This window comes from Micromys minutus (assembly GCF_963924665.1).
Source record: "Micromys minutus genome assembly, chromosome: 2".
In the NCBI taxonomy this organism is placed as follows: Eukaryota; Metazoa; Chordata; class Mammalia; order Rodentia; family Muridae; genus Micromys; species Micromys minutus.
Genome location: NC_137971.1, coordinates 46906156 through 46929714, shown reverse-complemented (window position 1 = coordinate 46929714; position 23559 = coordinate 46906156). Strand labels below are relative to the sequence as shown.

Here is a 23559-nt window from a genome sequence, read left to right as displayed (position 1 = left end):
CACTGACTTCTTTTTTTTGTCAGGTTTGTTTGGTTCTGTCTTAGGAGTCTGGGCTATCCAGCAATTCCTGACCATTGAGGCAGTGTCTAGTATGGGCTTCCTCTCCTGGTGTAGGCCTCTAGTTGGATCAGTCATTGGCTGGCCACTCTTGAAAGTTCCGCACCATCATTGCCCCAGCAAATCTTGCAGGCAGGACAGAGTGTAGATAGAAGGTTTTATGGCTGGGTTGGTGTCTCAGTTTCACCACTGTAAGCCTTTCCTGGTTGTAGAAGATGGCCAGTTGAGACTCTGTATCCATTATTAATAGGTGTCTTCTCTAGGGTCACCCTGGTAGATTTCAGGGACTTTTCACTACATTAGCTTCCAACATCACTACCCTATACCTCCCAATTCCAGCCATCTCTTCCTGTACTCTCTTGGGCATTGTTTTAATAGTTCATTTTCAAATATGAACACACAATGCCTTTGTCATCCAAGGCAGAAGCGGAGGTGATGCCAAGGGTCCTGAATGCCTCCAGTAGAGTTGAGGAGTATGTTTTCACTCACAAGTTACAAAACACTTTCTTTTTCTCCATTACTTTCCACAGGGCATCTTTTATCTCTTTGTTTCTCAAACTGTAAATGAGAGGGTTCAGCATGGGGATCACCAGCGAATAGAAGACAGACACTACCTTGTCTCTGCTAAGAGAGTAGCTGGAGCTAGGCCGCAGGTACATGAAAAGTGCTGTCCCAAACAGCATGGTCACTGCCATGAGGTGTGAGGCACATGTGTTGAAGGCTTTCCATCGGCCTTTCACAGAGTGGATCTTCAAGACAGCAGACACAATGTAACTGTAGGAGACCAGAAGGATGAGAAATGATGTCCCACCCACTGTGATCACTATGAGGAAATTCACCACTTGGCTGACGAATGTGTTAGAGCAAGAAAGCGCCAGGATTGGTGGGAGGTCACAAAAGAAATGGTTGATGACATTTGGCCCACAGAATCTGAGCTGAAATATGGAAATGGCCTGGATAAAAGAACTCAGGAAGCCACCAAGATATGCTCCAGCCACCATGCGCATGCAGAGTCCCTGGGGCATGATGGTGGTATAAAGCAGGGGGTTAGAGATGGCTGCATATCTATCATATGCCATTGCTGTCAACAGGAAACACTCAGTTAGACCCAAACCAACAAAGAAAAAGAACTGAGCAGCACATCCAACGAATGAGATAGTCTTCTGCTCTTGAAAGAAATCACAGAGCATCTTGGGTGCTACAGAGGATGAGTAGCAAATGTCAATGAAGGATAAATTGCTGAGGAAGAAGTACATGGGTGTGTGTAAACGAATATCACCTCTGATCAGAAAGATAAGAGCCAGGTTCCAGGTCAAGGTCACAAGATAGATGCCCAGAAATGTTAGAAAGAGGAAAGTTCGGAGTTCTGGGTGGTCTGAGAATCCCAAGAAGATGAACATAATCACTGATGAGCTGTTCCATGTGCTGGTTAGAGCCATGTTTCACACAGACCACAAGGACAGCAGACCTGGGTTAATAACAATCGCCCACATTACAGATGCTATAGACAAGTAGCTATACATGCATGAGGGGCTGCACATCACAGAAGGCTAAAAACAAAAGGGGCCTGGGAGATAATTCAGTTCATTAAGTGCTTGTAAAAATGAGACAGAGTTAGATTAGTTAAGAATCTGAGTTAGATTTTGAGGACTAATATTAAAAGTCAGTACTAATATTAAAAGGGATTGGACACCATACTTAACTACCTGGCATTTTTTTGTTTTTCTTTTAAAAAGCTTTATTCATTTTATATAAGTACACCGTAGCTGTCTTCAGACACACACACAACATTACAGATGGTTTTGAGCCACCATGTGGTTGCTGGGAATTGAACTCAGGACCTTTGGAGTTAAGAGTACTCAGTCAGTACTCTTAACTGCTGAGCCATTTCTCCAGCCCAACTTGATGAATTCTAAGCCATTAATCGACCTGTCTCAGAAAACAAAGTAGATGGTACCTGATAAATGACAATGGAAGCATGTCTTCACATGCACGTGCATCTGCACACATATTAACATGCACATACACAAATGTATATAAAGATGTCTCTTCTTAATTGTTTCACTGTCTTAAATGTTTGGGCAATAAACTAGAACTGAGATGAATATCTCCTATGACATTAGACTCCCAGGAGTAAATTCATGTCTGGACCATTTGCTCATGTATCACTCTGCTGAGCTATCAAACATGTCTTCTTTCAATTTCTCTATCTTTAAACTAGGCTGCAATAATTGTTTATGAATTTGCTTTAAAAAATAAGGTGACATGCATAAAATATCAACACATAAGTGGCTAGTCAGTTCTTAAAATATGAGTTTCAGATGAGTCAGTGTCCTTATCCTAGGGCTTTCTGGAAGGTGAGACAGAATGGTATAGTTTTCATATCATTTTTCTCTACCAAAATTTATGTTTAAGTTTGGTTGTGAAGGCATCAGTATTAGGAAATGAAACTTTGATAAACATTGGTGTTTTTCTTCTGGGACTGAATTTGTTCTTACAGGAATGGATTAGTTTATGTAAAAGTGGGCTTAGAGGTTGTAGGTTGGTTTCTTCTTTCTTCTTTTCACACAACATCTGTCTACCTTTATGCTTTCTCCTCCATGTTGTGATGGAGCATGAAGCCTTTATCAGATGTGGCTGGCTACCTATGAACTTGCAACCTTTAGAGCTATGAGATAAATATTTTCTCTGGATGTTACTCAATCTCAGATAATTTGTCACTGCAGCAGCGGCAGCAGCAGCAACAACAAAGAGACCTAAGTTCATCATGCATTCTAGCTGTAATGAACATAATACCCACCTTACGGAGTTGAAGGGGGAGACTCTGAGAAGCTAAGAGACCTCTCTAGGTTTTTCTCGGCCAGAACGTCAACTTTGTAAACACCTTTAACCTTCTAGAGCACAACAAAACCAAGCACCTAACACAGAATGTTGTGCATAGAACTCAGGCCTTTTCTAACTTAGGTCTAGTCAACATCTAAGAAAGATTTATGATTTATAACCAAAATAGCCTGGTTTGAACTTAGCATGTAAAGTTATTTTGGAGGGAAGCACAAAGACAGAAATGGACTTTAGACACTGCAGAATTGGCGGCACTCTGATTTTTCTGATCTGTCCTGATCTGAGTTCTGTTCTTCATTCATTCCATTTGACTCATACCTTTCTCAGGCAGATGACTGGAGCCCTCAAAGCCTTGCTGTTCCAGCTCTTTTTTTCATCCAGTGTGCAAGTGATTGATGAAGCTCAAAAAGTCCTATTGATTATAAAGGAATTGTTCAAAAGAAGCCAAGACTTTAACCCAGTGACACAGATTCAGATAGTAAAGTTCAAAGCATTGGGGAAAAAAAGAAAAGGAAGGAGGTGTGTGTGTGTGTGTGTGTGTGTGTGTGCGTGCATGTGCACATGATTTGTTTGGATAATCTGCTGTGTAAAATCTGTCTTAATTACATTCTGTTTAAATTACTTTATATTGTTTACTGATAATTGGGATTGTATTCAAAGGCATAGAAATTTCCTTCAGAAATTTGGTTTAGGACACCTGTACATGTGGTATGGCACATGTGTGCCATTGCCGTGTGTGGAAGTCAAGAGATAATTTGTGGATGTTAGCTCTCTCCCTGCATAATAAAGGTCCCAGAAACTGAACTCTGGTTCTCAGACTTGGAGGCAAGTGCCTTTACCCTCTGGCTTCCTATTTGCTCTAAACTCTTTTCTTAACTACAAAGGCTTGTATATGTTTAAGAAGACCATCAGGGAGAAGTAAAGTTGACCAAAATTTGGTTACATTTCTAGAAGCAGAATCTTGATATCTTGAGTTCCCCTCCCTCTTCCTCCCTCTCTCTCTCCCTTCCTTCCTCTCTTCCTCCTTCCTTCCCTCCCCCCTTCCCTCCTTTCCTCTCCTTTTTTTCCTTTTTTCCTCACCAAACACTGTGAGGTATCCAATGTAGCAATGAAGACTATAGACATACTCTGGCAAAAGACAGATTGCTATTCAAATGTAGAAAGTCAGAAATAGAAAAACAAGTTGTTGTCATCATTATAGGAGGCAGAAAATGCTTTGAAGGAGGGAAATCAGTAACAAAATTAGTCTTCTCTAATGCAGTCTCCCTGGGTATTAGCCATACAAAAGTAGGTAGTCCCCATGACCAGTAGTGAATGGTCAATGAAAATGAATTCAATAGTACTTTGTAGGTATTTTGTTCTGGCTTTTTGCTTGTCTATTATGTTTTCTGATTTTGTGTTTTTATAGAGGATTTAAAAATGTGTGTGTCTTTGTATTTTTTAAATTGTATTTTTTTGTTTGTTTGCTTGTTTGTTTTCTATAAAGAGGAAAAGAGGAAAGGATGTGGAGTTGAGAAGAATCTCAGCAGAGTTATCAGACAGGAAACTGATTAGAATGTATTGTATACATTTTTTCAATAACAAAGAAAATATTTTTTAGTACTCATTGCTTCATGACTTTGTGTGTCACAATTGCACAGGGATCCTGCTAATATTCTCTGTATTATTTGTACTTTAGTGTATGTGCCGCCAAAGGAAGCATGACCTTCCATTTCTTCTCTCAGATTAATACAGTGAGAAAAGTTTTCTTCTTTAGAGTAACACTTGTGAAATTATTTTTGTATTTCTTTGTCTTACATTAGTAACACTTCAGAGTTTTCACAGAATTTTTAATGAAAAGTTAACATAATTAAGAATTCAGAATTGAATATTTTCTGAAGACTTAAAGTATTCTACTGAATATTTAATAACTGGCAAGTTAGCAGATAACAAAACATGTTTCTTTTGTCCTATTCTGACAATGGGAGTCATTTAAGACCCCGTGTAGAATTATGAAAAGTACCTATCTCTACACATCAGTTAATAAGACACTGCCACAAAGAGGTTATTTACCTGTCCAACTGATATTGTGAGTGCACAGAATTCAGAGACATATTTTAGGGTTTGTTGGTAATCTGAGTCTCTATACATCATCTTCAATTCTAGTTTTTAACTGGGTAAGAGAAAAATACAAATGTTAAAAACAAAGACTTGTCAGAATTATCCAACCAATTTGTTTCTTTTTTTTTGCTCCAGATTTTATGTAAGCATACAAATATTAGACAAAAGCACCTTGAAACAAACAAACAAACATACATACATTAGACATTGTGAAAAGCATAGCATTAAAATACAAATTAGTTACCATGCCTCTAAAGGGTATGAAAGCGCTATAAAGTTTGTTTTTCCAAGTAAAATAAACCATAGACTACACACTATAATTCCAAATACACATTCTGAGAAAGACAAAGCTATGGAAATTTATCAAAATCTCTGTGATTGCTAGTTCCTCTGGGAAGAGCAAAGAATATGCTGGTCAGGAAGTTATCCGTATAGGTGAGTAACTGGTATTATATGTCTTCCCAAACCTGAACCATGTCCACTGCCAAACATGAACTCAGTCCATTAATAGATTGCATGGAAGACACCATTGCCATGCCAATGGGAGCTCATCAATTATAACAATGCGTGGGTGACTTTGGTTCTAGGAGAAGATGCAGAGGTCACATGGAAACCTGTATATTATCAGTTCATAGCTGCTGTCAACATAAAACTGCTCCAAGAAGTACAAAACAAAGCAAAAAAAATTCACAACTAGATTTGGTTGAATTCCAGGAAGGGTAGATAGAAATGAATGGTACAAAGCAAAAAGCAGTAAGCCAAAGTCTGGGTGCTATTTGGACTTGTAGACCTATAGGGTGCTCTGAAAGTAAGATTAATGTAGTTATGAACACAAAAAGTGACCCATGAGCAACTGCACTCACCCTCACCTTCCTCTTCTGTTTTTCCCTCATGTCAGTCTTGAGTTATCTTTCTTTAGAATGAGTTTAACTAGACTTTAGTTAACTGATTCCAGTTTCCAACATGCTGATGTATTTAGAGAAGGAATTGAGGCTGGCATTCAAGGACTGAAAGATCTGCTTGTAACTCAGAAAGAGGGCAGATGGAGGAATGGAGAAAAAAGATATGGAAAGGATGGGAAGAGCATGAGATTGTTAAGAGTCTCCACTGGAATAAGCCAATATATACATTTACGGTCAGTTTTAGAAGTATTTGAATACTGGTATCTGGGGTGAACATGGGAAGGGTTTGCTTCTTTTCTCCTTGGAGAATTTTCATTCTGTTCCCCCCCCCCCCGAGGGTTTTTATGCAGAGAGAAAGGAATTTAGTTAAGGCTTTGTAGTTAATTGCTCTCTGGGGTTGTGTACAGTAAAACTCACATAAATGCTCCAAAGACAGTGATTATCAAATGTCATCTCTACAGCCAGGTCCTCACCCTGAAGGGCAATCTGCAATGGAACTTGGGGGGCAGGACTGTGTACTAAGCCTTGTACTTCATGCTTTTTATGTGTTAATTTACAGATTCCCCTAAAGCCCTTGCAAAGTTCAGAGGAGGAAACAAATCCAAAATGATTAAAAAGCTCTTTCTAAGACATTATAACGAGTAAATATTTGATCCTATTTGTCTTTATATAATTTTGTTGCCTCAAAATCTCAGCATAATAATTAGTTAAGAATAGACATACTGTCTTTTTTTTTTTTTTTTTCTAAGCTCTCTGTGCTTAGAAATTTCTCTTGTTGGGATGTTTACACCATCCATTTTTGCTGTGGCTCCACACAGAAAGGCTTGAAAACTGAGCCAATCAAGGAGCTCATGAATTGATAAATGGATAAAGAAAATACAATTTACTTTTGCTCAATAGAGTAGTACATGGCTGCAAGGAAAAACAAAACTACAAAAATTGCAAGTAACTGAATGGAACTGAAAAGAGTTATACTGAAGTAGTCCAGGTCCAAAAAGACAAATGCTGTGTGTTCAGCTGATAGATGGGTTCTAGCTTGAGAATCATTGTTTTGTATGTTTAATCTGGAGTACACATGAAAACCAGGAAGCTGGAAGTGGGCCACCCAGGGAAGATAGAAATCTTAAATGGGGGGGGGGTGTAGTAAAATAGGGACAAAATGAAAGAGGAAACACTGAGGGTGAAAAGGTTGAGAAGGATGAGGTTGAAGAATGGGGAAATGAGTGTTGGTGGAAGCCTCGGCCATCAAACAAGTTTCTTATTCAAATGCTCACAGTTCTAATCTTGACTCTTTAAATGAATTTAGTTAAAATAGTCATGAAAGCTTGGGGAGGGCAGTTTGAGGAGGCATCCATATCAAGCTCCTGCCAATAAGCACTTCGTGGCATCAGCAATAGTGACGGTTTGGTGGCTACATGTGAGGTGGATATCGGGTGAGGCACTCTCTGGATGATCTTCAATCCCTGCTCCTCTATTTGTCCCTATATTTCCTCCCATGAGTGTTTGTTCTCCCTTCTAAGGACTGAGTCCTCTACATCTGGGCCATACTTCTTTTTTGAGTTTCATAAGGTCTGTGAATTGTTTCTTGGGTATTTCGAGCTTTTTGGGTTAGTATCCACTTATTAGTGAATACAAACCATGTGTGTTCTTTTGTGACTGTGTTACCTTACTTGGAATGATATTTTCTAGCTCATCCACTTGCCTAAGAATTTCATGTAGTCATTGTTTTTTTAATAGCTGAGTAGTTCACCATCGTGTAAATGTACCACATTTTCTGTATCCATTTCTCTGTTTAGGGACATCTGGGTTTTTTCCAGCTTCTCACTGTTATAAATGAGGCTTCTATAAACACAGTGGAGCATGTGTCCTTATTATATGTTGGAGCATCTTTTAGATATATGTCCAGGAGTGTTTTAGCTGGGTCTTTAGGTAGTACTAAGTTCAATTTTCTGAGGAACCAACAGACTGATTTCCAGAGTGGTTGAACCAGCTTGCAGTCCATCCAAAAATGGAGGAGAGGTCCTCTTTCTCCACATCTTCACCAGCATCTGCTGTCACCTGAGTTTTTGATCTTAGCCAATTCTGACTGGTGTGAGGTGGAATCTCCGAGTGGTTTTGATGTGTATTTCCCTGATGAGTAAAGAGTTTGAACATTTCTTTAGGTCCTGCTCATTCATTCAGTATTCTTTGTTTAGCTCTGTACCCCATTTTAAAATAGTATTATTTGTTTCTCTGGAGTCTAACTTCTTGAGTTCTTTCTATATATTGAATATTACCCTTCTATCAGATGTAGTATTAGTAAAGATCTTTCCCCCATCTGTTGGATGCCATTTTGTCCTAATGACAGTATCTTTGGCCTTACAGAAGCTCTGAGATTTTATGAGGTCCCATTAGTTGATTCTTGATCTTATAGCACAAGCCATTGGTGTGATCAGGAAAATTTTCTCTGTGGCTATGTGTTCTAAGCTCTTCCCCACTTTCTTTTCTATTAGTTTCAGTATACCTGGTTTTATGTGAAGATCTTTGATTCACTCAGACCTGAGGTTTGTACAAGGGGATAAGAATGTTTTTAGCTCCTTTGTCAAAGATCAAGTGATAAGTTCTGGGTCTTCAATTATATTTCATTGATCTACCTGCCTGTGTACCAATACCATGCAGTTTTTATCATGAGTGTTCTGAACTTGAGGTCAGGGATAGTGATTCTCCTAGAAGTTCTTTTATTGTTGAGGATAGTTTTCACAATCCTGGGTTTTTTGTTATTCCAAATGAATTTGCAAATTGCCTTTTCTAACTCCATGAAGTTATTGAGTTGGAATTTTGATTGGGGATTGCATTGAATCAGTAGATTGCTTTCAACAAGATGGCCATTTTTCCTATATATCTTAGTCAGGGTTTCTATTTCTGCAGAGAACATCATGCCCAAGAGGCAAGTTGGCGAGGAAAGGGTTTATTCAGCTTACACTTCCACATTGTTGTTTGTCACCAAAGGAAGTCAGGACTGGAACTCAAGAAGGTTAGGAAGCAGGAGCTGATACAAAGGCCATGAAGGGATACTGCTTACTGACTTGCTTCCCATGATTTGCTCACCCTGCTTTCTTATAGAACTCAGGTCTACCAGCCCAGGGATGGCACCACGAACCAGGGGCTGGACACTCCCACCTTGATCATTAGTTGAGAAAATGTCTTACAGCTGGATCTCATGGAAGAATTTCCTCAACTGAGGCTTCTTTCTCTGTGATAACGCCAGCTTGTGTCTAGTTGATACCCCAAACCAGCCAGTACACTATGTTAATCCTGCCAAATCTTGAGCATGGGAGATCTTTCCTTATTTTGAGATCTTGTTGAATTTCTTTCTTCAGAGACTTATTCTTGTCATACTTGCTTGGTTATGGTCACACCAAAGTATTTTGTATTATTTGTGACATTGTGTCATTTCTCTAATTTCTTTCTCAGCCTGTTTATCTTTAGAGTAAAGGAAAGCTACTGAATTGTTTGAGTTAATTTTATATATCCACTTTGCTGAAGTTGTTTATCAGTTGTACGAGTTCTCTGGTGGATTTTTTTGGATCATTTATTTATACTAGTTTATCGTCTGTAAATAGTGTTATTTTGACTTCCTCCTTTCCAATTTGTATTCTTTTGACTTCCTTTTGCTCTCTAATTCCACTGGCCAGGACTTTCAGTACTATATTGAATATGTAGAGAGAGAGTGGGCAGCCTCGTCTAGTCTGTAATTTTAGTGGAATTGCTGATAGTTTTATGTTTGCTACTGGTTTGCCATTTATTGCTTTCACTACATTTAAGTACCTGATCTTTCCAAGACGTTTAACATGAACAAATGTTGAATTTTGTCAAATGCTTTCTCAGCATCTAAAGTGATGATCATTTTTTTTTTGAGATTGTTTATGTAGTGGATTATATTGATGGATTTTCATGCATTGAACCATCCCTGTATCCCTGGGATAAAGCCTACTTTATCATGGTGTATGAACTTTTTGATGTGTTCTTGTATTTGGTTCGGAAGAATTTTATTGAGTATTTTTGCATCAATGTTCATGAGAGATTTTGGTCTGAAGTTCTCTTTCTTCGTAGGGTTTAGTAATGAGTGTAATTGTGGCTTCGAACAATGAGTTGAGTAGTGTTCCTTCTGTTTCTACTTTGTGGAATAGTTTGGAGAGTATTGGTAATAGGTTTCCTATGAAAGTCTGACAGAATTCTGCAGTGAACCTATCTGGTCCTGGACTTTATTTAGTTGGGAGGCTCTTGATGACTGCTTCTATTTCTTTAGGACTTATGGGACTGTTTACATTGTTTATTTGGTCCTGATTTAACTTTGGTACCTGGTATCTGTTTAGAAAATTGTTCATTTCATTAATATTTTACAGTTTTGTTGAGTATAGGCTTCTGTAGTAGGATCTAATAATTTAAAATTTTTCCTCAGTTTCTGTTGCTATGTTTACCTTTTCATTATGATTTTGGTAATTCGAATAGTGTCCCTGTACTCTCTGTGTCGTTTGGGTAAAGGTTTAGCTATCCTGTTAATTTTCTCAAAGAACCAACTCCCGGTTTTGTTGACTTTTTGTATAGTTCTTTTTTTAAATTGTAGCTTGGTTTATTGCAGCTCTGAGTTTGATTATTTCCTGCTGTCTACTCCTCTTGGGTGTATCTACTTCTTTTTGCTTTAGAGATTTCAGCTGTGCTGTCAAGCTGTTAGTGTATGCTCTCTCCAGTTTTTTTGTTTTTTTGTTTTTTTTGGAGACAATCAGACCTATGAGTTTTCCTGTTAGCACTGCTTTCATTGTATCCCATAAGTTTGGGTATGTTGTGCCTTCATTTTTATTGCATTCTAAAATGTCCTTAGTTTCTTTATTTTTTTTTCCTTGATCAAGTAAGTTATCATTGAATAGAGCACAGTTTATCTTCCATGTGTATGTGGAATTTTTGTTGTTTTTGTGGTGATCTGACAGGATGCATGGAATTATTTCAATCTTCTTGTATCTGCTAAGGCCTGTTCTGCGACCGATTATATGGTCAATTTTGGAGAAGGTACCATGAGGTGCTGACGAGAAGGTACATTCTTTTGTTTTAGAATGAAATATTCTATAGATGTCTATTAAATCCTTTTAGTTCATAACTTCTGTTAGTTTCACTGTGTCTCTGTTTAGTTTCTGTTTCTACAGTCTCTCAATTAATGAAAGTGGGATGTTGAAGTATCCCACTATTATTGTTTGTGGTACAATAAATGCTTTGAGCTTTAGTAGAGGTTTTGTTTTTGTTTTGTTTTGTTTTTGTTTTTGTTTTTATGAATGTTGGTGCTCTTGTATTTGGAACATAGATGTTCAGTATTGAGAGAGTTCATCTTGACTGATTTTTTCTTTGATGTTCTTTATCTACTTTGATAACTATTCAATATTATAATGGCAACTCCAGCTTGTTTCTTGGAAACATTTGCTTGGAAAAAAAATTTCCCAGCCTTTTACTCTGATGTAGCATCTGTATTTGTTACTGAGATGAATTTTCTGTATGCCACATGCCACAAAATGCTGGTTCTTGTTTATATGTCTTGTCTGTTAGTCTATGTTTTTTTATTGGGGAATTGAGTCTATTTATGTCACATGATATTAAGGAATAGTGATGTTTCCTATTATTTCTTTTTTTAGAGGTAGAATTATTTTTGTGTAGCTATCTTCTTTTGGGTTTGTTGCAAGAAGATTACTTTCTTGCTGTTCCTAGGGTGTAGTTTTCTCTTTGTGTTGGAGTTTTCCATCTATTATCCTTTGTGTGGAATTGTGCACAGATAGTGTGTAAATTTGGTTTTGTCATGGAATATCATGAATTTTCCATCTAGTTAATTGAAAGTTTTGCTGGATATAGTATCTTGGGCTGGTATTTGTGTTCTCTTAGGGTCTTTATGGCATCTGTACAGAATTTTCTAGCTTTCATAGTCTCTGTTGAGAAGTCTAGTGTAATTCTGATAGGTCTTCCTTTATATGTTTTTAAAACTTTTTCCCTTACTTCTTTTAATATTCTTTGTTTTGTTCATTTGGTGTTTTGACTATTATGTGACAAGAGGAATTACTTTTTGGTCCAATCTATTTGGAGTTCTGTAGACTCCTTGTATGCTCATGAACATCTCCTTCTTTAGGTTAGGAAAGTGTATGTTTTTATGCTTTTGTTGGAGATATTTATTGGTCCTTTAAGTTGGGATTCTTTGCTCTATACCTGTTATCCTTAGGTTTAGTCTTTTCATTGTGTTCTAGATTTCCTGGATGTTTTGGGTTAGGAGCCTTTTGCTTTTTGTATTTTGTTTGACTATTGTGTCAATGTTTTCTATGGTATCCTCTGCACCTGAAATTCTCTCTTCTATCTCTTGTATTCTGCTGGTGATGCTTGCATTTGTGACTACTGATCTCTTTCTTAGGCATTCTATCTCCAGAACTGTGTCTTTTTGTAATTTCTTTATTTTTTTCTATTTCCATTTTTAGATCCTGGATGGTTTTGTTTTATTCCTTCACATGTTTGGCTGTGTGTTCCTGTAGCTCTTTAAGGGATTTTTGCATTTCTTCTTTAAGGGCTTCTACTTGTTTACCCGTGCTCTCCTGTATTTATTTAAAGGAGTTATTCATAAGCTTCTTGAAGCCCTCTATCATCACCATAAGGTATGATTTTAAGTCCAAATATTGTTTTTCTGGTGTGTTGGGATATCCAATACTTGCTGTGGTGGTAGATCTGGGTTCTGATGTTGCGAGGTTGACTTGGTTTCTGTTGCTTAGGTTCTTGCCCCTTGTCATCTTATCTGTGATACTAGTTGGTCTTATTGTCTTTGACTAGAGCTTGTTCCTCCTGTGGGCCTGTGGGCCTGTGAGCCTGTTGGCTTAAGAGTTAGAGTCCTCCTGGTTGCTCAGCTGTTTGCTGGCACATTGTGGGGTCTCATTGACAGTGAGATGGCCCTAGCTCTGGGTGCAGATCAAGACTGGAAGTGTCTGGTCACAGGCAGCCCTGTAATTCCTGAGCCCTGTGGTTTCCTGGAAAGTCTATCTTTGGACAGTCAGTGGAGAGAAAGTGAGGTTTAGGAGCAGAAGTGCTCCTGGGTGCTCAGCTCTCTGGAGGCAGGTTTTGGGTCCTGATGGCAGTGGGATGGCCCTAGCTCTGGTAGCAGATGGAGACCGGAATGGCTGTTTGTATGTTTTTAAGGTTGACCATTTGTTATTGGATAACCAATGGATGTGCTCTTCCCTGGGGAACACCATTTCTCCCACTCTCAGTGTTCCCTAGTTACCTATAGTTCTTTGTGTAAGGTTGAGGTCTCATGATCTTTCCTGATCACTTTGGCATGTTTGTTGATGTTGTCCTTGTTAAACACATGTTTAGGCCATCATGTGGGTAAAACTTTATGGCTATAGCTTCTCATGAGCACTTAATTTTTAAAAGGCCATTGCTTTAAGTTTGATGTTTAAATTGTAGCTCACATATCTGGGCATAAATATTGAGACCCAACAGTGGAATGTTTTGAATGTAATGTACAGAGGTTTGAATTTTATTTGGAAAGAGGCAGAGTGCTATACCTCAGAAATATTACTCTGGAAGTTGTCATAAGATAAACTAAATATTTTTTTGCATGGAAAAGCCATGTTATAAAGGAGATGTCACAGGAAAATAACAGCAGAAGGGACAACTGAAGACCAGAGAAGTAGTGAGTAGGAAAAGTGGGACTCATTTGGAAGGTGTGCTAAGGCAGTGATTTACCTTGAAGATTTACTTGATTCTATCTCTACTCCATTGCTACTATTTTTTAAAGTAATAACTTGCCTTCTTGTGCTTATCCTCAGTGAGCACTATCTAGAGACCTACTATTTAGCTACTATTTTTAGCAGCTCTTGTTTGATTCTTTTGCCGTGCAATTCTCTTTCTACGTTTCTTTCTTTCATCTCTCTGGACACTTCTTTGTAAGTTCCTTTTCTTTTTTACAGTTTTTGTTTATTTTTCTTTTTGTATCTTAGCTGGGAACATAACTTAAGCGTCCTTAACTTTCTTGTACTATAAACAAACCCATTTCTTGGAGTTGGAGAGATGACTCAGTCTCTGAAGTACTCGCAGAGCAAGCATGAGGACCTGAGGTTGGTCCCTAGCACTTATATAAGTGCCATCCATAGAGTGGGTGGACACTTGTAATCCCAGTAAAGCCAGGAATGGAAGTGGGCACTTGTAATCACAGTACTAGGTAGGTAGAGACATTAGATTCTCTGAAACTATTGGAAGTTCTGGGTTCACCGAGAGATTTTGCCTCAAAAAATAAGTTTGGGAGTGATTAAGGAAGAAACCCAGTGCCAAGCTCTGACTTACACACACACATACACACAGGTACATGTGGACCTTCATGCACATAACACATCAGTGTATACACACACACATACAGGAAGTTTCTCATACATTTATCTCAGGCCCTTATTTCCTCATTGCCCTCAGCGAGTGATCTCATTCTTGGTTGCTTTAGAGGCCACAGGCATCTTCATCATCTGCATTTGCAGCCCAGACCCAGGATATGCATAGCTCAGGATAGGCACAAAATTCTTTAGCCTGTTTTTTACCTTTAAATCTATGCCAGGAGTCAGTAAACTATGACCCAGTGTTCAAATCTGGTCCTTCAATGACTGTGTATAATAATTATGTAAAAAGTATATTTTAGAAGGTGTTAAAATCAAATGACAAAAAAGCAACATAAGACTCACAAAACCTAAAGTATTTATTGTGTAGATCTCTGCTGACCAAAATGGCAGATCTTGATTTATATCATTTTCTATGTGTGTCGATAATATTTAATCACACTGATAGCCAATTTTTGTTATTAATGATCATTATATCCTAAAACTTTAGTGACAGATGTTGAACCTTTTCTCCTGGGAAAAACAGACCCCCTGATTTCAACATTTATGCATCTATCAGTGTAGTTTTAAGTTTTTTGTTTCTACTAAGGCAGATTATTTAATATAGTTGTTTCATTAATATTGAACTCACAGTCAAATATACCATATAAACCTGATCAAAGCTTATCAGGTACCTGTAATTAAAATTTTTATTTTGAGTGCTCTATTTTTTTGGTGTTATTTTCTTGAAGCCAAAAAGTATATTACTTTGGGGCTGAAGACACGACTCAGCAGTTAATAGTGTTTGTTGCTCTTACACCCACACGGCTCACATCTGTCTGTAACCCTGGTTTCATGGTATATGATGCTTCCTTGTAACCTAATGGTTACAAGTTGGTCATCAGGAATGCATGTGGTCTACACATATACATGGCAGACAATACACTCATACACACAAAACAAAATAAATAAATATATAAATAAATATTAAGAAGTATATTGCTTTATCAGTTCTAATGTTTTCTATTTTTGTTTGTGTGTCCTTTGGATTTCTCATATATTAAATATATTACCTCATCTCAGAATAAAAATATATATTTGTAATCTAGTCTGTGCCAGAGCACTGTATGCATTTTTATTCTTTGTATAGAATTTCTAATATAAATCATAGTAGCTCTATTTGGGCAGTGGTCCATTCTTCTAGATCAGTTTAGGTAAAAGCCCTGTTCCCCTGGCTTTATTAGATAGGTCTTATAATCCTAGAGGTCTCATAGGTTATCCAACCCCAACAACTTTGGGCAGAGGTTATTGGCCTAGGAAAACTAAGAGTTGTTTCTTCTTTTGGAGACCTGTGAGAGAGCCCTAATGGTCTCTAATCACCTTAATGGTAATTTCTTCCTTGTCTTGATGAATAGCGTATGTATGCTGAATAGCTCTGTTCTGTTCCTCCTGAAGTGGCTGACTGTATTACTGGATCACATCTGTTCTAACTTGTCTCACCACTGAAATGTAACTTGGCAACACCCTTATTGCTGTTTTTGAACAATTTCCACTTTTTGAAATACAAATAGGCTGATAATTTCCCAAATGTGGTTGGAATAAGAGTATCCCCCAAATGCTTCTATATGTGAATGCTTAGTTACCAGGGAGTGGTACTATTTGAAATGATTAAAAGGATACAAAGTATGGCCTTGTTGAAGGAAGTGGGTCACTAGCGGTGGACATTGAAACTTCAAAAGCCCTATGTTTCAGGATGTAAGACTTTCAGCTACTTCTTTAGCACCATGCCAGCCTGCCTGCCTGTGGGCTGCCATGTTTCTTGTCATAATGATAGTGAACTAATCCTGAAATTGTAAGCAAGTTCCCAATTAAATTATTAGTTTTTAATAAAGAGTTACCCTGGTCATGGTGTCTCTTCACAGTAATGGAACAGTGACTTAGACATTGCAACTTCAAGTTCCAGCTTGCTTCATTATGTCATCTTTCAGGCATTTCTCTTTTTTGTTTCTCTTTCTTCATACCTTAACATAGAGTTGGAAATCAAATAATTTCCTCAACAACTTAATTAGAAGTGTCATTAGCTAGGTGCCTGCATAGAAAGTTTACCTTCTATAAGACACTAAGACATGAATACAATTCAGACACATTATTTGCCATATTATAGAAAGGAGCACCCTTCACACCATTGACCATAACCTCCCCATTTCCTTCTAGACCTACACAGAATAGCCATTACTATACAATATTACTATCAACATTATGTTCACAATTGCTTAGATATTTTCTAAGACGATGAAAGCTTTCTCCAGGACTCTCTTTTCTTTCTGATCCTTCACCAGACTTACCCTTAATGGTCTACTATTTGTCATGTTAGGTTTTAACTGACTGAGCCTTAAATCCTTCTAGCCTCTACTTATATGGCAGCAGGACACATAATCTGAGTCTGATTACTTTCCCTTAGCACCGAGTTTGGTATTTATCCATGTTGCTACTGAATATCACTACCTCACTCATTTTTATTGCTGTGTACTATTCGGTAGTGTGAATCCAACACTATAGGAATAGTCTGTCAGGGAGAGACCCCGGTACAGTGTGCAGAACTCAGGGTATGCAATGTGTTTGGAGGTGATCACTCACTGATAGCTGCTTGTCTTGTGACAGTTCCCCAAAGTGGAATATTTTAGAAAATGATTATTATTTGCAATAATGGGTGTGTAATCAGGACCTTATGCAATACCAATGTTCTATCACTAACCAACATGGCCTCTTAACACTGTGTGTAATTTAGCCATGTTTCCAATAGGTGGCAGCAACCTCCCATAGGGGCCTAACCTTGGAGGCCTTTGTGAAGATAGTTTGTTGGTAAAATGATCTTAGATATGATCATGTTTGTTGGGTTGTTATTGTGTTCACTATAGCTGTTTAGCTCCATCATAAAAATCTGAGACCATGAATGATCAATAGAGTAATTTCCACAGTACATTAGGAAATTGAATTCAGGGCTTGTGTTTTCTTACCGCATATGTGTGTGTGTGTGTGTGTGTGTGTGTGTGTGTGTGTGTGTGTGTATAAACATAAATTAACCTCTGTCTTAGATTTATAAAAGTCTGATGCAAGACTTTGGACCTATGTTGGGTTGAAATTTTTTCTAGTTTCCATAGAAGAAATATAAGCTGAAATAACATTTCAAATAGATTATGAGAACAAGATGTTTTACTTGTCTCTGTATTTCTCTGGGCTTTGTTTCAAATATGCTCATTAAAACTGCAATGCTAAAATGCTAAACAAACATAAAATCAGATCACATTTTAAGAGAATCTACTAGAGAACTCAACCCAATGTGCATAGTATGCTAGTGAGATAAATTTCAGTTCAATTTTATATTATTGTCTTCTACTTTGATTTATAATTATATGTGGAATTTATTTGCCTGAATGTGTTCTTTGTATTTTTCTTTAGCTTTTTATTGATTCATTTGAATTTCAAATCATGTACCTCAATCCCATTCATCGTCCCCATCCCCTTGTGTCTACCCTCTGTCTTTGCAACCTCTTCCTTCAAAGAAAGTAAAAAACAAACATAAAACATAAAAACCAAAACAAATCATAAAGAACACCTTGTTGTACAAGCTGCGATGTGTCACCGTGTGTCCACACATTTTTATTTGCCAGTAATTATTGCAATGAGTCCTGGGTCTGGTTTGAGGCCTCTGGCCTCAGTTATGCTATCAGTACTAGGTCCTCAAAGGGACTTCTCTCAAGTATCCTGCAGGTTTGGCTTTGTATGACATGTCCCTTAGAGTGCTCCAGCATTTTATCGATGTAGTAGATGTTGGGATGGGCCAACACAAAAGCCTGAATCTCGGTCTGAGTGTTAGCTGAGTTGTTCATCCAACCAGCTCTCCTGTGGCCACACTGCCAGGGCCAAATCTGCTGCTTTGTGTAGGTGGAGCCAGATCTCGGATGTACTCCAGCCAGAAAGGGGAGGTGCCAGCTCAACAACTCTCATGCCTCAGGGACAGCTTTCCCACACTGTCTAGTTGAGGCATGAGGCTAGTTATTTATCCCTGCATCCCACCTCCAGGGCCAGCTCTACCCTTCTGTGAAGTGAGGGCCAGGGCCAGCATTCCCAAGCCTGACTTTGTAGTTTTTTAATGTGGTAAAACTATATAATTTAAATTAGCCACAAACATGAGAACTCTCTGGAAAGAACCTACAAGATGTGTTTATATAGATAGATACTGATAGATGGTACAGAGAGACAGGATTTCTTAAGGGGAATTTCTATATGTAATTAAGGTTGCCAATCAGCTCCATAGAAGGCTGTCCAAGGGTTTGGAGAACAGAAGATAGTCTGTCTTGTGACTCAGTAGCAGTTTGAAGGCCTCAGAACCACGCAAATGAGCGATTTAACTCTCAGTATGAGGGGAGGATCTGAAACCTAAGAGCCATTAGTATCAATTGCAGAGTCCAAAGGGGACCACCTGGAGCTATGATGCTGAAGAGCAAGAGAACAATGATACCAGCTCCAGGGAGAAGGGAGCTTTGAGTTTCTTCCATTTTTGTTCATCTGGACCCCCAGCTGACCAGATAGTGCCTACTTTCTTTCCTTACTCAGTTCCCAAATGGCTATTGAACATTCTTACAATCAACCTAAGGGCAAATCCACTACAAGCTACAGATGTCCCTTAATTTATTTAAATTAACCTACAAAATTAACAATAATATTTTATACATTAGAATATTTTAAAGAATATTTTATTTTATATGTATCAGTATTTTGCCTGTATGTACATACATATGTCTATCTGTCTGCATGTGTACCACATGCATGTCTTGTGTCTATGGGTTCAGAATAACATCATTAGATTCCATGGAACTGGAGTTAGGGATTATGATGTACAATCATGTAAGTGCTAGGAACTGAACCTGTATCCTCCACAAGAGCAGCTACTGCTCTTACCCTCTGAGCCATCTTTTTAGCTCTATATTTTATACATTTTATGATGTAGTTGTTAGGTATACTATTAAGTGCAATACATATTATTACTAATATGCACATTTGTACTAGACACATTGTTTTGAAAAAAGTATATATTGACTGCAATCAAATTTGAATTTGACTTTTTAAAAGATAAAAGTATAACTACCTTTATTCTTCAATTTCTATAAATTAGGTTGACAAATACATGGCATAGCCTCAGCCTTCATTTTCCTGCTTGGAAGATTGAGGCAGGAGCATCTCTTAGGTCCAAGACTCTGAGGACAGCCTGGGATTAATGACATTTTGCTTGGCTTGATCTCTACTTACTCTTTAGATTCTCTGTCTGGCTTTATATCATTGTCATAGTACCTGGAGTTGGCCTGTTAAACAAAATGTATTGCTATACTTTTTCATTAGCTGTTTCTAGTCTAGGTCAATACATTTATTATAATTATGGAATTATTTTTTTAAACTACACAGATCTTTATTCAACACCAAGACTCTTTCCTAATAATTTGGTACACTGGTTTCTATATGCTTAGCCCATGGAGTGCCACTATTAGGAGGTACGGCCTTGTTGGAGTAGGTGGGTCACTGTAGGAGTGGGCTTTAAGACCTTTGTTCTAGCTACTGAAGAGTAAAAGGTTGTCAAAGGACACTGATTCCTTGCCCTAGGGATTTCCTCTGCAGGAAATCGCTCCCAGGAAATCCCACTTTCTTGAGATTTGAGTTCCCAAAATACCACAGAAGGTCCGGATGACCTCTGTGGAATGTTCCAACGCCCTAGGTGTGCCTGGGGGTGTACTGATAAAAAATGTATGATTCTTCCCCTTTTGAATTTCCTCATTCCCTCTGTCCTCCCCCTCCTTTGTGATTTTTGCCTTTATAAGCCCGTTACAAGTTCAGGCTGGGGTTGAACTCCTCTACCCCTGCGTGGTGTATGAGTCTCGACCCCAGCATGCTGGCCTGAGATCTCACTCTTTCACTTTCAATAAACTTCCTCATGCGATTGCAGCAAGTCTGGTCTCAGTGCCTCGCTGGGTGTGCGCCTCTCCTGAGATTTGAGTGAGGGTCTCCCTTCGGAGGTCTTTCATTTGGGGGCTCGTCCTGGATTTGCGTGACCACCCAGGGGCCCTAGACCTACTTGGAGGTAAGGATTTTCTTTCCTTTCTTTCCTTGTTGTCCTGTTGTGACTCTGTGTTTGTAGATCGTGATTCTGTGTTTGTGGATTGTCCAGATTGTGATTCTGTGTTTGTGGATTGTTCAGAGGTCTGGTGCGATCGCAGTTCTGTATTCGCAAACGCTCTAACCGAGTCTGCTCTTCCAAGGGAGGAGCGGAGTGGACGGGGATAGACGTGTCCGGGTGTCCGCCGTTTGCTTGCCCTGGGAGACGTCCCAGGAGGACAGGGGGAGGACCAGGGACGCCTGGTGGACCCCCACGGGAAAAGTCAGGAGATCAGTTTTTCTCCTTGACGATCTGTGTCAGAGGGCCAATTCTGGGCCATCTGGCTCTTTTCGGGATTTCGGGTCGACTCGAGGTCGGCGACTGACTTTGTCTCTCTGTTTTGTAGTATCTGTGAGTGTTTTGTGTGTGTGTGTCAGAACTAGAAATGGGCCAGACTGTGACGACCCCACTAACACTGACTTTGAACCATTGGACGGACGTTAAGACAAGGGCCCATAATCTTTCTGTTGAAGTTAGGAAAGGACCGTGGCAGACTTTCTGCTCCTCCGAATGGCGTAGGATGGCCTTCGGAGGGAACTTTTAATCTATCTCTCATCTCCGCTGTTAAGCGAATTGTTTTTCAGGCTTCAGGGGGACACCCCGATCAGGTTCCATACATCATCGTGTGGGAGGACCTGGTCCAAAACCCGACATCCTGGGCGAGACCCTGGACAGTGGGGGCAGAAACGGCAACGGTGGCCGTGGCCTCGAACAAGCTGGCACCTGCTCCATCGGCCCCCACGCAGATTTATCCTGAAATTGATGATAGTTTTCTTCTCCTCGACAACCCTCCACCCCCATACCCTCAACCGGCTTCTCATGCAAGTTTCCCACAGGCGTCGACTCCCACTGACTCCCAGACGGCCTCTGAAACAGGACCAGCGGCCAGGACCCAAAGCCCCTGGGGTCGAAGCCCAGGGGGAGATGGCGCGGGGCTTGGCTCTGCTATTGCCCTACCATTACGAGCTTATGGACCCGCCCCAGCTCCGGGAGAACTAGTCCCGCTACAGTATTGGCCATTTTCATCAGCCGATATGTATAACTGGAAAAATAACCACCCCTCTTTTTCAGAGAACCCCTCGGGCCTGACGGGACTCCTTGAGTCCCTGATGTTTTCTCATCAGCCCACTTGGGACAACTGCCAGCAGCTTTTGCAGGTCCTCTTTACTACGGAAGAGAGGGAGAGGATCCTCCTGGAAGCTAGAAAAAATGTTCCAGGACCAGATGGGACCCCCACCAATCTCCCTAATCTTATAGATGCAGCTTTTCCCTTGATCTTCCCTGACTAGGATTACAACTCTGCAGAAGGTAAGGAGCGTCTCAAGGTCTACCGCCGGGCTCTAGTAGCAGGTCTCAAGGGAGCCGCAAGGCGACCCACAAATTTGGCTAAGGTAAGAGAGGTTCTTCAGGGACCTGTTGAACCACCGTCTGTGTTTCTTGACCGGGGTTATACCTTGACCCAACCTCTGAGGGTCAGCAGGCAGAGGTGGCTATGGCCTTTATACAGAAGTCAGCATCAGATATTAAGAGAAAGTTACAATGGCTAGAGGGGTTCCAAAACTATACCTTGCAGGATTTGGTGAAGGAATCAGAGAAAGTGTTTCATAAGGAGGAGACTGAGGAAGAGAAGCGAGAAAGAGAGAAGCAAAAGGCAGAGGAAAGTGAGGACCGGAGGGTAGTAGACAAAAAAGGAATTTGTAGGATTTTGGCCACAGTAGTGAAGGGCCAGGGAGTTAGGAATCAAGTCTGGCACTAGGAGGGAGCCTCTTGACAAAGATCAATGTGCTTACTATAAAGAAGAAGGCCACTGAGACAAAAAATTGCCCCAACAAGAAAAAAAGGGGACACCAGCAACAGAAGCCCCGGACATGTGGCTCCAAAGTTTTAAATATTTATGGACTACCCGAAGATCTGTGGATCTCGGAGTGGGCCGGGTATCCCACTTATTCATTGTAATGCCAGACTGTCCCTGCACCCTGTTGGGGAGAGACCTCCTGACTAAGATGGGGCACAGATTCACTTCCACTCTGATGGACCACAGGTTAGAGGTCCAGAAGGAGAGCCTGTGCAGGTTCTAACCATCCGTTGGAGGACAAGTACCAACTCTAAACAGCCTGCCTCAGATCAGACGGACTGGTGGCTGCAGGCATATCCACAGGCCTGGGCGGAGACTGCAGGAATGAGAGAGGCTAAGAACCAGCCCCTGCCCATATGGAGCTGTAAGTCCAGGCTAGTGGTGCGTTAGTACCCCATATCAAAGGAGGCATGAGACGGGATCAAGACACTCATCATTCGGTTACTCCAACAACTTCGTATGTGTCCATCATCCTGAGGTGTGTCTCTCCTACTGGTTCGGAAACATGGAACCAACGACTGCTGGACAGTTCAAGATCTCTGAGAGGTAAACAAATTGGTGGCAGAACTCCACCTCACAGTACTTAACCCCTATAACCTGTTGAGCTCATTGCCCTATCCAGGACCTGGTGTACAGCACTGGACTTGAAGAAAATGCATCAATGGACTCATCTAGAGGTAGACAAACTTGTAAAGACTGTCTTGAGGTCAAATTCTTTTGTGCCATATTTGACTAGATAACTGTGTGCCATGTTAGAAAGCAAATGTATGTAAAAGGCTGGGAGGAGAGAAGATAGACCTGAGGTTTACTGAGAAGTGGATTTTACAGAACTGAGCCAAGAAGATATAGATATAAGTATCTATTAGTCTTTATAGATACATTTTCTGGGCGGGTAAAAGCCTCCCCACAAAGAGAGAAATGGCAGCAGCGGTCATAGCTAAGAACATTCCAGAAGAGATCTTCCCTAGGTTTGCCACCCCTAAGGTAATTGGATCAGACAATGGGCCATCTGTGTTGCCCAGGTAAGTTACATATTAGCTTGTTTATTGGGGACTAATTGGAAATTACATTGTGCTTACAGACCCCAGAGCTCAGGACAGGTAGAAAGAATGAATAGAACTCTAAAAGAGACCCTTACTAAATTAGCTATTGAGACCGGCAGTAAAGACTGGGTGACCCTCCTCCCCTTTGCGCTTCTTAGAGTCCGAAACTTGCTGGGGCGTTTCGGCCTTA

General features: G+C 39.8%; 1 protein-coding gene across 1 annotated transcript; it reads right to left on the bottom strand.

Annotated features, from left to right (window-relative positions):
- Positions 1–542: 542 nt before the first annotated feature.
- LOC308416823 (olfactory receptor 5A1-like) lies at positions 543–1496 on the bottom strand (the record flags this gene model as incomplete). The annotated part of the gene is made up of 1 exon (XM_080911917.1): positions 543–1496. One exon carries the CDS (start codon positions 1494–1496, stop codon positions 543–545), a length of 954 nt encoding a protein of 317 aa, XP_080768043.1.
- Between the last annotated feature and the right edge of the window lie 22063 nt (positions 1497–23559).